Source organism: Polyodon spathula, chromosome 1, assembly GCF_017654505.1.
Source record: "Polyodon spathula isolate WHYD16114869_AA chromosome 1, ASM1765450v1, whole genome shotgun sequence".
Lineage (NCBI taxonomy): Eukaryota > Metazoa > Chordata > Actinopteri > Acipenseriformes > Polyodontidae > Polyodon > Polyodon spathula.
In genome coordinates, this window is record NC_054534.1 from 26,413,460 (window position 1) to 26,426,938 (window position 13,479).

At 36.2% G+C, this 13,479-nt stretch overlaps 2 protein-coding genes and 1 long non-coding RNA gene across 4 annotated transcripts in view; 1 reads left to right on the plus strand and 2 right to left on the minus strand.

Moving 5' to 3' along the window:
- Window positions 1-3,156: 3,156 nt before the first annotated feature.
- Window positions 3,157-4,322, minus strand: LOC121316260. The gene is made up of 2 exons (XR_005950368.1): window positions 3,972-4,322; window positions 3,157-3,396 (listed from the first exon to the last, which is right to left on the minus strand). It is a non-coding gene; the product is annotated as an uncharacterized LOC121316260 (long non-coding RNA).
- Window positions 4,323-5,658: 1,336 nt separating this feature from the next.
- LOC121316272 (liver-expressed antimicrobial peptide 2-like) lies at window positions 5,659-10,508 on the plus strand. The gene is made up of 3 exons (XM_041251250.1): window positions 5,659-5,742; window positions 7,156-7,289; window positions 9,602-10,508. The coding sequence occupies exons 1-3, from the start codon at window positions 5,677-5,679 to the stop codon at window positions 9,636-9,638; spliced, it is 237 nt and encodes a 78-aa protein (XP_041107184.1). The 5' UTR covers window positions 5,659-5,676; the 3' UTR covers window positions 9,639-10,508.
- A 33-nt stretch (window positions 10,509-10,541) lies between these two features.
- LOC121316264 (lysosome membrane protein 2-like) overlaps window positions 10,542-13,479 on the minus strand; it is a 35,302-nt gene continuing 32,364 nt past the window's right edge. For both annotated transcript variants that reach the window (XR_005950370.1, XM_041251232.1), the window contains 2 exons: window positions 12,715-12,867; window positions 10,542-12,376 (listed from right to left, as the gene is read on the minus strand). Coding sequence is in view for 1 of the 2 variants with exons in the window: in XM_041251232.1 (XP_041107166.1) it covers window positions 12,332-12,376; window positions 12,715-12,867 (198 nt within the window). In the remaining variant the exon portion in view is untranslated. The remainder of the gene's footprint in view (window positions 12,377-12,714; window positions 12,868-13,479) is intronic.

Sequence of the window (13,479 nt, forward strand, 5' to 3'; positions counted from 1 at the left end):
GCCTCCAAGTATTCCTGTATCAAATCCGTGCTTCTGCAAACCAAAAAAAAATGCAAACAAAGCGGATTATAGAGGCTGGCCGGGGCGGAGCCGTTTGTAGACTCGTGGCAACTGATTGGTTGCCTCCTCACGAACCATAGTCGTTAATGTATTCATATAATGACATGATTGGCTGGTTATTCGCTGATTATGCTTGACTCATGGTGGCGTGGTATTTCTAACCACAAGCGGAATTGTATTTAATTGTAACTGACGCGTGGGGTGTGGGGTGTGGGGTGTGGGGTGCAGGGTGCAGGGTGCAGGGTGCAGGTATTACTATCAATGTGCAGACAGAATTTGAGAAAATGCCCTTACGGAGATAGCAGTTCCCGAAAAAACAAGGTCACCACTTTGTAAAACACATTTTTAAAAATGCCTTAAAAAAAAAAAAAAAAGAAAGAAGGGCCAAGATATTTAGTTTGTTGTCGACTCCTGTGGAGTTTTGTCTGACTGGAGTTAGAAATAGTAAATAAAAATATAGTGAGAGTCAATGAGAGGACCCCAGAAATAGGAATTCAAACGTAGGTACGTGTGTGTGTGTGTGTGTGTGTGTGTGTGTGTGTGTGTGTGTGTGTGTGTGTGTGTGTGTTCCTAGTTCTTCTAGGGCAGGGAAAACTGTCCATTCTGAAGTTGGGAGGCTTAGGGCTGACTCAGGTGGACAGACTGTTCAGAGTGATGGTGGTGAGCAGGCTCAAGGTGGATTTCGCCTGTTTTAAATTGGTTCATGACTTAGAAGGGTTCCAGATGAAGTGGTGTGTGAGAGGCAATCTGTTCTGTGAGTGAGGAGGGGAGTCTTAATGTTTTTATTTAATTTTTTTAGTCTTGTTTTTAGGAATTTAAAGCGCTGTATTTGTAGAGGTTTTTAATACTGATGTGTTGGGGAGTTTCCCTAGAGTCAGTATTGTCTTTTTGTTATAAATTCTTTGTATTATAAATCTTAATAAAGGATTGTAAAAGTCTCTCTCTCTCGCTCTCTCTCTCTCTCAAAATTCAAATTGGCTTTATTGGTATGACAATAGAAATAATTGTGTTGCCAAAGCACATACATGGCATAGTAGCCAACTAAACTAAATAAAGACAAACAAAACACATATATATATATATATATATATATATATATATATATATATATATATATATATATATATATATATAATACTAAACAGTATCCCCTCCCTCCCTTTATATTAAACAGAACCCCTCCCTCCCTGTATATTGAACACAGTCCCTCCCTCTCTTCCTGCCTCCCTCTTTTCCCTCTGTAGTGTGTCGTGTTCACTGTTTGTCTCTCAGGTCATGACAGTTTGCCATGTATTCGCCAGCGCCAGTCTGACTGTGTGTTTATCTTCCCCCAACAGGATTGACAGCTTCTATATATATTTGCTAAATTTGCCAAGCTTTTGCCTCAAAGCAAAGTTTGCGTGCGTGCACAGGAAATTTAGTAAATCTACAGTGTCAGTTTGTGTAATAGGAAAAATCTTACAGAGAAGACAGAGTCCAGGGTCCAACCAACACTATTTGTCTATGATGACCTACAAGTGTTCACACTTTGAGGCAATTATAATGTGATCAGAGGGGTGTGTGGAATTCTCCACTGTTTTGGGTGAGGCAATGGTTATATTTATTGAGGCATGCTATTTAGAATAATAAAATAGAAAATATATACTTCTAAAAAAGACAGTATGGTTAATAGTCGCTTAGGGTTGTGCATACTTGTGTATCTGGGAAAAGAATTGAGGTATGCTGCTGAAAGGGGTCTGAACCCTTATTCACCCCACCCATCTAGAACCAATCTCGAGGCAACATAGCAGTTATAGCACATATATAATGCACAATAATTAGAAATGTAGAGTGAGTCTCATGTGCAACATATACCCAACAGGCTAATGTTGGGTTCAATGAAGTTGTTGGTAATCCAATGTCTATTAGAGGCTTAATTGTACTAGAGCAGCAGACAGCCAAAAGGTAGGAAGATACTGTTATTATTCTCTTATCTTTAGAATCAAAACATAACCTACAACCTAGAGAAAAACAAATAACATAAATGAACAGGGCCATAAATTCCAAGCCATTAAGTAAGCCACTATTTTCTTCTCACAGGAAGTTTTATTACCGATACACTTTGTAAAGAAACCCAAAAGGTAACACAATTCTTAGCAATTGTCTGTTTCTGTGTATCTTGTTAATGACTGAGCCATTTCAACAGCACAGCAGCTTTTATTTATACATTGTGAAATTTGCACTGATAAAGAAATCTGGAAGGAATTTATTTTTCAGGATCCATTCTTGGTTTGGAAACATGATGAAATAAAGCAGCACATCTTGAGTCAATGTTATTCGAAGGGCAGAGGCACGTGCCGGCGACTCTTCAGATGTTTTTGTCCGTTTCCCTGTTTGGCTCCGTCTAATAAAGACGAGGATTAAGCAGATGAGATGCAAGGCCGAGTCAGTTTGTCATAGTTACAAACCGATTTTCTCCATCAAAAGTTCAGAGGGAAAAAAAAAACTTTCTAAGAGAAAGACTTGTATTTAAAATAATTAAACAATAAATTGTAATATTATTCTAATCATTTTTTTTTATTATTTTACTGACAATGTATGAAGTATAAAAAGATTCCTAAGTTCTTTTTTTCTGATTATAGAGTACTTTTCAGCAGATGGAGATGAGTTTGCTCTTTCTTATTCTTTGACATGTACTGTTTAACAAAATGTTATAAACTAAAAGTGCAATGAAATGACCCTGTGTTTATAAACTAAACAAAAAATATGTTGCTTCTGGAACGAGGGTACTTTGATTAGTCCAGGATTTTTAGACCGAGTAGTCCAGTGTATACAACTGAACAAGCTGAACTAATGTTTTTAAAAGTCATAATAATGCGTCTGTGACCCGGTGACTCCTCCTATCTGATATTTCCTGTATGCATACACTATTATTAAGCTACTGTCTGGACCAACTGCAGAAAAGAAGGCTACTTATTTGGCACTGTTTTAAAAGCAAAATAGTTACCATGTCATTAGAAACCTACAAATGCCTACAAACAATGACATTATAAATTGAAATAAGTTCCTTGATGCGTGTTTAATATAGTTTTACAGCAGTTTTGCTTTCTGGCACTCTGCGTTTGTTTATATTCTTTAATGACTGTTACACTTTGATTGACCAGCTGGACTCAGAAAGAAGACATGTTTGAGAGCTCTAGAGGCTGCAGATGAGTTTTTAATTTCCAGGTTTTATCAAACCCATTCCAAGGTGCTCCTCAGACTCACTGTGCTGCTTGTGTTCTTAATGGATTTGTAACATGCTGCTGCCACCAACAGGTCAACGGTGACATTGACAATGCAGTCATATGTCCTAATCTGTAAATAATGAAATAAATAAATAAATGACAAAGTAAAATATGGTTCTGTGTAGGCATGGAATGTTGGCAGTTTAAAAATACTATTTTTTCCATTAATAAATAGAATAAAAATCATTTTTCAATTTAAGTGTTTTTTCAGAGAGCCAGAAAGGACTAAAATAAATATGGGTGCACTATTGTATTTTGCCACAAGGGGGAAATGCATTTTACTTTTAGCTAGTTGCTTAAATAAAGCTTATATTGAAGCAACATTGAAATTATTAGTACTGAAATATATACAGTATTAGTGTTCCTGTTCTAAAATGCAGGAACTATTATGGTCACAAATAAACTGTATTTGTGTGCTACTGGTTTTGCCGCTTGTGAGGCTGTCTTGCCTAAATTGATACAGAAAATGTCTGGCCAAGATGACAGTTAAACACAAGAAATACGTGAAGAAGAAATAAGTTCATAAACTCAAAATATTTTTTAATAATGTAATTCATTTGTAATTTTACAGACTATGCCTTATATAAAAGTTTACCAAAGTAAAAGGATATCAAAGTGTAATAAAGCATAGTGAAAGCATGGTACCTGGGGCAGCTTGCTACTCCGCGTCGCCTGGGCGGCCTGTGTCTCTTTTATATTTCCTGGGATTGCTGAGGGTCCCGCTTCGCCTGGGGTGGCTGTGTCCTTTGCTTCTCCTGGGGTCACTTCTGACTGGAGGAGCCAGCTTGTTCGCGGTCCACCGGGACGCTTGGGCTGTTTCGGTGGGAGGAGGACCTCCCGCCATGGCCGCCACCATGGACACTTTGCTCCCCTGCTTCCGGAACTTTGGGACTGAGGGGGGAGGTGGCCGCTGGGGCCAGGTGTGCAGCGCACAAAGAGGGGGATATGTAACAGGGTGAGGAGGCCTGTACATGTATTTGTTTGTTTATTTTTAGAACAGAGTCTCACCCATCACCCCTGTTATTTTGTATTTATGGTATTCTGGTTTATTTATTGTTATGTGTAAAAATGATGGCGAGAGCCATGTTATTGTTTTGACGGTGTAGCTGTATGCTTTATTTTTGTATTTATATTGCAGCGTGGATGGGAAGCCCATCCACATTAATAATTAAAAACTTTCATGCAGAAGGTGGCCATCTCCTGAATTAATTAGGTGATTTATTTGTTGCTAATTGAGAGATGGTCACCTGCATAAAAGCTGCAGCTCTCTTCACTCAGGGTGGATGTGTACAGAGGAGAGTACGGGAGAGCGAGAGGAGAAATTTAAAAACAAATCAAAGTAATATAGGCTCAGTGAAGGCAATTGCCCAGCCTGATCTGGTTTTGTTATTGTTCGTGTTCGTGATTGTTTTTGTTTAAACTTTTATTTCGCTCCGTGAGCAAGTGTTTTGTTTGTTAAATATTTTATTTGTCTTTGTTTAAATAAACGTTGCGCAGTGTATTTTCCACTGCAGTACCTTGCCTTTGTTTTACTTCCTGCATTCTGGCCTGACGTCACCATGACGCCAGCCTGTCACATACTCCTTTTTTTAATCACATCAATTAAAATATGTATACCTAAATCGGTTCCCATTATATATAAAATGCACTACATCAGAACAGTCTTTATACTAAAAAAAAAGTGGGGCAGGCCTGGGGGACATCCAACTGAAAGTGCATGACTCAGCATGTCTATACTCCGTAGACTATTGTCTATGTTTCTGATCAGTTTAGGCTGGACAGTATTGTAAGACTTAAAGCCCTTAAATTAAGGATACAGTACATTGGCTAGATTCTCCAAGCCAAAAGCACACTTTTTAAGAAAGAAAAAACATACCCAAATACTGAAATAAACCATTCAGAGATTTAATTAAGCTTATAAGTAATCTTAGAACAGTAATTAGTGTTTATTTTTTATTCAGAAAATATGCTATCTATAACACAGATGAAAAGAAAAATATATTTACAACCTATTTCTATTCTGCCTTTAAGGACTTTTTGTTAGAAGTTCTGTAACATCAACAGTCATATTTGATGCAGACTGCATTTTGCAATAAAGGCCTTGATAAATCTTGCCCAGTGGCTCACAGGTTCAAATTCTTACTAAATAAAAGGTTGAGATATCTCTGGATAACACAACACGTGGAATCAATGTAACTTAAGTGCCCTTTGTACAGTAACTGTCAAACCAGCCTGAATTGTTCACTGACCTCCTCGTCTGATAGTGCAGATAATCGGTTCTAATATAAAGCCAGGCAGCATTCGCCCGTGTCAGTGCACTTGCCAGCTGTAGTTTCATTATTTGTTCAACATGAGTAAAGTACTCTGCAGAGTGTTTGTTATCAGCCTCATTCTCTTCTTGGTCTGTGATATCCAGGTAAGAAACCTATCTGCTTTACTTTCATATTCACTTATATACGTTTACATATGTACTGTCATTTCATTAGATTTGTCTTTGTTTTTAGATTTATTTATTGTTTGCATCTCACTTGCCCTTGCCAGACAGCTGCTTCAAACAGTGATATATATATGCATATATATATATATATATATATATATTATATATTATCTATATATATATATGATAGGTTGTTCATAACCCTGTCAACAAGTATTGGGACACGTACTTGGGGTAGAGAGTGCATTTTCTCTTCACAGTTATATCAGATTATTATTAAGTGTATTGTCTAATCTTCTTTGTTTTATGTTTTTGATTCTTATACTTAATCAAAAATCGTAACCATTTGTATACAAATACAGACTTCTATAAATGTTTTACACTCAACTGAATTATTTTTTCTACAGCTGTTATCACCTTGCATTTCATTAGGACAGGAAGGTTTATACTGTATGTCAGTTTGGGTTACCAGGGTTTCAATTAGTGAGAGTAACTGTAAGTGTTGCAATCTGGCTTTTGTATATATATATATATATATATATATATATATATATATATATATATATATATATATATCTTTAAAATAACCCATCACTGTCTTTATGCTAAATGTGAGAATGCCTTGGTTTGAAAACGTTTTGAAGCTGAGTTTGTACTGCACCTATCTTATTTTGAGTTTTAGATTGGATGAACTGCTGAGTGACAATTTGTGTTTCTCCAATTAGGGAATGAGAAATGCTTGTTTCTGTGTTGATCATGAGTGTATATGACAGGAGATTTATACATCTGTTTGTTACCTCTGATGAAGACAGTTTGACCGCTGAAACATTAGGTTGTTTTTCAAATTTTTCTTGTTAATTACTTTAATGTCCAGGAACCAAATAAAATATACAAAAATAAAGTTCAGCCGTTGTCTGTGGTTGATGTGGAAAGTGCAGTGCTTTCTCTGCTATATATGATGCTGTACATCTGCACCCCATAGTTCGATGTTCGAGTGATGACTGGTTGATGTGCACTTTACGGATCTTTGTGTATTGGTACATATATGTAGGAATATACACTGAGCTTATGCTGAGGAATGTCATTGTTAAGAGTATACAAACTGTAAGAAATCTACTGCTTAATATATGACTGTTTATATCTCTAAAAGCAGTTTATAAATGTTTCAACAGTCAGCTGAACCAGTGAATTAGCCGTTTGTAGCAGCAAATAAGTGACTGCTCTTACATTATGTGGGACATTGTGCGAAATGGTTTGGGTGGTAGCAGAAAGTACAGTTCAAATAGTTGGGTGTTTTTAAGGCTCCACGGATTCTTTGTTCCCTTGATGCTGAAATGCAAGACGCTTGTTTTTGTCCGTGGATTGACAGTGTGCTCTGTTAACTGTCCCCAGGTTGAAGCTGCTGCTCTCCCGCAAGGTGAACTGGTAAACCGTGTGAAGAGATCAATGATGTGGCGCTGGATTACCCAAAGACCAATCGGAGCCAGCTGCAGAGACCACTCTGAGTGCAGCACCAACTACTGCAAGTAAGTTCCACAGCTCTATATTCTGTTAACTACCCTAAACGCACACTCAAGTGAGCATTACCAATCAGGTTTGGTTTCTGAATACAACTTTTAATCCTACATTTTGAGGTAAAAACTTAAAGAAACTAAATGGAAACATTTTAGTCAGTGCCTTAGCCAGTTATACAAATGAAAGAGTGAGCTGAAAAGTGTGTGCACAGTACTTGACCATGCTGAAAGGGAATGAAAGCACTGAGTTGTTTGCTCAGCCTCTGACACTTTGAGGGTTAAATAAACCCTGTTATGAAATGCATGCCAATAACATTGGTACTGTACACCTCTGGGGAACATGCAAAGCCCCTGCGGTATTTGAAGACATTACAACTGTAGCTGTTGAAGTTTGATGTTAAACAGATTGTAGGTAAAAGAAGAGAAAAGTGTTGAGCATTTTAAAGATCGGGTTTGGAGCACTGCCATGACTACTACCTTCATGTCATACTGGAGACAGGCAAAGCCTGGCTAGTCTGTAGAAATAGTTTTTAATCTCAGTGAATTATTTTAACATATCTCACATAGTAAAAACATACAAACCTACTTTGAAGCCACCTCAAATACAAAGGTGCATTTTTAAAGAGGAACACACCAATTGGAACACTACCAGGAAGCTACTTAGGCTGTTGCTTTGTTGTTCTCAGAACTATGTCTTTGCTCTTTCAAATTGGTCTGAAACTTCTTAAGATATTAATAAATAATACATGAAGTTCGAAATGTTTTCCATCTGCTGTCAGTTCAGGGACTGCAGACAAAGTTCTGCAAACCCCACCCAGATTACAGACTTCTGAAACACTGTATAAGAGAATGGTCTGGTGCAAGACTGGCTTAATCCTCAAAAAAAAAACCTTAAAAATGTATTTGCTACATTTTAGATTGTGTCCTCCCCTAACACCACGTCTCACTTTACACAAGAAAGCGCAGCAAATTAAATTACATTATTTTTTGTAACGTAACATTTGAGGGTTTATTGTTGTACAAAATAATTTCGTTAAGTGGAAAAAGTACATATTTTTACAAGACAAATACGATTACACTACAACACACACACACACACACATATATATATATATATATATATATATATATATATATATATATATATATATATATATATATATATATATAAAATTCTCAGAAATCCACTTCATTAAACATTTCGCTAGCTGTACTACATGACATCATAACTGGCACTGTAGAGAACCAAGCTGCCCTGGAAACCGTTAGTGTGTGTTATATAGTAATAGAACATGTCACTGCATTTATTTTGAATTGCCCACTTATCTGTCTAGCCTTATCTTTTCCTTTAAACTGGACACCCTTGGGATTAAACATTCTGTTCTGACACGTTGTAAAACCTGAAGGACTTTTACTAACATGGCCTTCTGAAACTGGTCCAACAAAAGGGACAAGATTCCATTTGAGATCGAGAACATTTTGAACTTTTAAAAGGCTGTTTGTCAAACAATGGGCCCGAAACCCCACGTTAATCTATTTATAATATAAACTGTTATCGCTTTACGATAAGGTTTAATAGTAATGGCACCTTAATTTTTTTTTTTTTTTAAGAGGATCCCCTGCTTTGCTAGCAAATCTTGAGTAGAAAATGTTGTTTAGTCGTCAAGCGAGGTAAATGTCAGAGGACAAGCTAGATTTTATTTCTTTATTTTCGTTTATGTTGAGATGGTAAATTCAAATTTAAATTAATTGTGTGTCCTGTGACTCTAGCCTCATGATGTGTTCAAGATATGATGATTTAATACAGTATGTACAAGATGACCTGGTAGGTAAGGGCAGTTCAGCAAACATCAAAAGACATCATGGCAGCAGAGTGACAACTGGAAGTTAAAACACCCCTGACGTATAGTATTGCATGATCAGCCTGTAATATACCATCATATTAGTGGCATCCCCTATACCTTCATACCACCAGCCATATCAATATCCATCGTGCCACACACCAGACTTCATCAGACCACCACCAGTCATCAACACTTTTAATGACTGCCCCATCCTACTAACGTTTTATACAACTCCCCCTGTGTAGACAGGACAGCAAGGTTATTTGCTTTGAGATCCTTCACACAGCAGTTTTAATTTTAGTGTTCAAATGTTATTAGAAATAACACTCTGCGTGATCGTTCATGATGCAGTTTGCATGTAATTGTCAGCCTAAAACAGAGGTGTTACTTCTGTATTATACTTTTTAGTGTCAGCCTGCCACACTGCCAAATATTTCCGCATGTCACAGTTCCTGCTAACCTTTCTCTTTGTCTTTGTAGGGATGACTACTGCTCCATCCGAGTGTTTTCGTCTTAGTACCTGAAGAAATGCAGCATCTCAAAGTAGAGAATGTGGAAGTTCTTCACATCAACCCATTATAGTATTCAGAGAAAAATGGCCTTCACGAGCATCTGTTAAAGAAAATGTGTCTATCAATGTGTTACTACTACTGAGCAACATTAAACCACCATAGTACCACCACTTACACAAGCTCTAGAGTTTCATATTCAACGCCATTTTAACTGCATCTCATTTTTTGTATTTTTCTTTGCATTCATTTTATTCTAATTGCAAATCATGCAGCGTTGCTAATCAGAAGCAGAGCATGATCTAATGAAAGTAATCCAAATTCATCCATTCAATTTAGATTTAAACACTTTTTCCATACATTGTACTTCATATGGACAGAATACCAGACAGTGTTGTGTTTTGGGGGCTCGCTGGTTATTTTGGCCATCCTCATTTCGTAGAACAAATTCTATTAACGTTCATGGGAGTATCCTCTATATATTAATGCTTTATTGATTTTTAATTACATGGTTATGACAGAAATGCCATATAATTAAGTATTAATAAAGATTATATAACCCCAAAACTAAAGTGAGACTAGCATGTATTTTAGAGCTATCCATAAAACTAAACTTACCTTGCTAAACAATACATTGTTGCATATGTGTTTTAAATATATAAACCAAAAAAAAAAAAGTGGACTTCGCAGCCAATTGGTTTACTATATTAGTAAATAGAGCTTTTGCTTAAAGGTAATCTGAAACCAGTGTACTGTATATATTATAAAAACTTACTTTGCACATAAGCTAAAATGTTGTAGGTTATACATAATGTGTGAATACTGCCTTATCTATTTATTTTTCTAAAATGTATTATTTACTTAACATGTTCCTGGTACCATGCAATAATAAAATATTGTGAGCCAAGAAATCTTTTAGAATGGTTTATTGTTATGTTTGTTACATTAAATTGTGAATATAATTGTAAAACATTGTGCTTAAATTGTGTTAACATGACGTAGAAACATTACAAAATGTACTGCATTGAACATTTTTGAGTAGACTAAAACACGGTATGTTTATCTCCTCAGAATAATCTACATAGTGCAATCACATTGTTTTAATGAAACATTACATGCTGTAATTCTACAGTAGTAAAGCAAATAGTTTTATATAATTATTTGCCTGCTATCTACAGAATCTTAGAATACTGTAATGTTTATTTGACTTGTATTCACTACAAAAGGCCAACATGCAAAATTAAATGCCAAAGAACCAATTTAGTCAAAAAATAAAACACAATGGTTATTATCTTTTGTTACATTCTTAAAACTACTTTGATACCACACTGCACCAATTATCTAATTTAGATGTGCACAATAAATTTATGTGCATACAATATTAAAACATACATTCCATTGCATTGTTTTGTTAGAGTGTTTTACTTTCCCACTGTATTAACTACAAGTACTGATGACAAAATAAGAAATACTTCAAAAAGGAGAGTATGTTGATAAGATACTTTTCAAATAAATTATTCAAACAAAATAATTATTCCATCCATTCTAGGGTCTTTATATAATGTACCTGCATAGAAAATCACTACATCTTAAACTTTGCTTATCTATGTTTAACTGATAGCTTTTCAGCTCCAGTATTACCTACAGGGTTCACCTGTTTGACACACTATAAAGCAGGCACACTAAGAGCTGTAGAATGTTACTAGCTATAACTCTGTTATTAGACATACATTACATCAATTCTGAAGCGAGTTAATAATTAATCAAAGGACAAGCATTCCCTTTTTAGAAGTGTTTGATTTTAAAGCAAGCAGAAAATAACATGGAAGTTAGACTGTAATGGGGATACTATGTATAGCTGAACCACTATATGAAAGCATTAACACACAACAGGGAGTTTAAATGTGGTTCAACATTCACACTCCTAGGAGTGAAATAATGACATGACTACTCCCCAAGTGTCAAAGTAAATAGGTAGTCAAGTGAATCAGTGTGGTTTGAAAAGTTCTAAGCTGTGCAAAAATTATTAAGCACATGGTTGGAACAAAGACCAGAACCTGATGTTCAGAGGATACAGTACTACAGCAGTCTTTCCTTTTGATTTCTCCACTATGAAAACAAAAAAAAACAATTACAGAATAAGTTAGAGGAAACCTGTAAAACCTATACAGTTTATAATAATGCCAGTAATTGAGGAGAAACTTTTATTTGTTGTACACTCATAACACAGTAATGTGTGTATTTATAAAAAATAAAAGTGTATTCGATTAAGTGAGTTTGGTGCTGCACAAAAATCCACTTTAAACACTTACAGAGCCTGTAACCAGCAACCTGCAGTTCAAATAGCAACCATTACCATGCAGTACATACAGGCAGTCAATATTATTCTAGAAGCAATACCCATATAAAAATGTACCACTGTATTTTTGCAGTTTTACCATGCCACTCCCACAGTTCTACTATGTATTTACCATAGTTTACTATACCTCATTCTGTACAATGCTTTCATATGCTGTGCTTTTACTATGGTACACTTATATGGGTAGTACAGTGAAGCTGGTAAATATTACAGTATTGGGGTTACAGTGTAGAGAGAAAGGAACTTAGACTAGCCTTGAAAGGCCAGCCCTCCCCCACAGAGCTGCAAGCAGCGAGCATTTAAAAGCTTCCACGAGCATAAGATATTTTCTTTTAGGCATGGTTATGATGATGCTTGCAAGAGAGGTCCTTGTTCTTCTTTAGTTCCCTGTGAATAAAATTATAAACTTTACATCAGGCGGTTTATAATTTCTATGAATAGTAGAAAAATAAGTGTATCAGTGAAGGGCATGCATTAGACATAAATACTTTACTGTAAACAATGTCCTTAAAAGTCAGATCAAATCCAGGTTTTGCCTTTATTTGTGTCAGCATGAGCTAGACTGTGAGACCGAAATGCAAAACACTATGTTACTGAAACATGTTATGGGGCCATTAGATGTTGCTTGTAACATGTTGTGAGTGTAACAAAAGAAATTTGGGGGGGGGGGGGGGGGGGGACACAAAACAGAGTGGTATATTATGAAGGCTGAACCCAGAACTCACCTCTGGCTCTCGGTTCTTGCATAACATTACAATGAAGATAACCCCCAGAAGAATCCCAAAGGCCATTATTATGAAGGGGATGTTGATGACCACATTGGCTTGGTACACCAGTAACTCCACTTTGGCTGCAGACTTGGCATCAATCTCCACACTCTGAGAAAACACAATCACAGTTCAATGGAACAATTAATGCCCAACGTGGACTGGGGTGAATGAGTTTAACCAACCTTTGAGTCTGCCACATCCATATCTCTGTCTTTTGTTTGGTTTGAACCAGTATACGGAAATCACATATTGGGGTTATTGAGCTTTAATCTGGTTTAAATGAAGTTGTCAGAATACAGGTTAGATGCAATATTATATTCTGTCACCACAGGGTTAATCTAAAATGATGTATTGCAATGCACTGCTACTGGTCTGCATGCAAAATACAAAACATCCATACTCTATTAAGCCCATAAACCCCCTTACTGTTATCGATATACTTTTTTTTTCTTGTCACAAATCGTATACTGTGGAATAACTTTTTGTAATAAAAAGTAACATGCCCCCAGTATGCAGCCATACAAGGCCATGGTCACAAGCACATTTTACCCAAGTCAGCATCTCAAATGGCTTCTGAGCTATGAGGTGCTGCCGTGGTGGCAGTTGTTATACATGCATGCGAGTCAGTGGCACATATGGTATGAAAACCTACTTCTATTAGTTGTACTTGTTTGCAAGCACAGACTTATCAAACTTTTCCAAGTTTGACTTTTTAAAATC

Excerpts from the sequence above, each read along its gene's own strand:
- LOC121316272 (XM_041251250.1), top strand. The coding sequence starts at position 5,677 with ATGAGTAAAGTACTCTGCAGAGTGTTTGTTATCAGCCTCATTCTCTTC. Across the intron at positions 5,743-7,155 it reads TCTTGGTCTGTGATATCCAG|GTTGAAGCTGCTGCTCTCCC; the intron begins GTAAGAAACCTA and ends AACTGTCCCCAG. Across the intron at positions 7,290-9,601 it reads TGCAGCACCAACTACTGCAA|GGATGACTACTGCTCCATCC; the intron begins GTAAGTTCCACA and ends TTGTCTTTGTAG.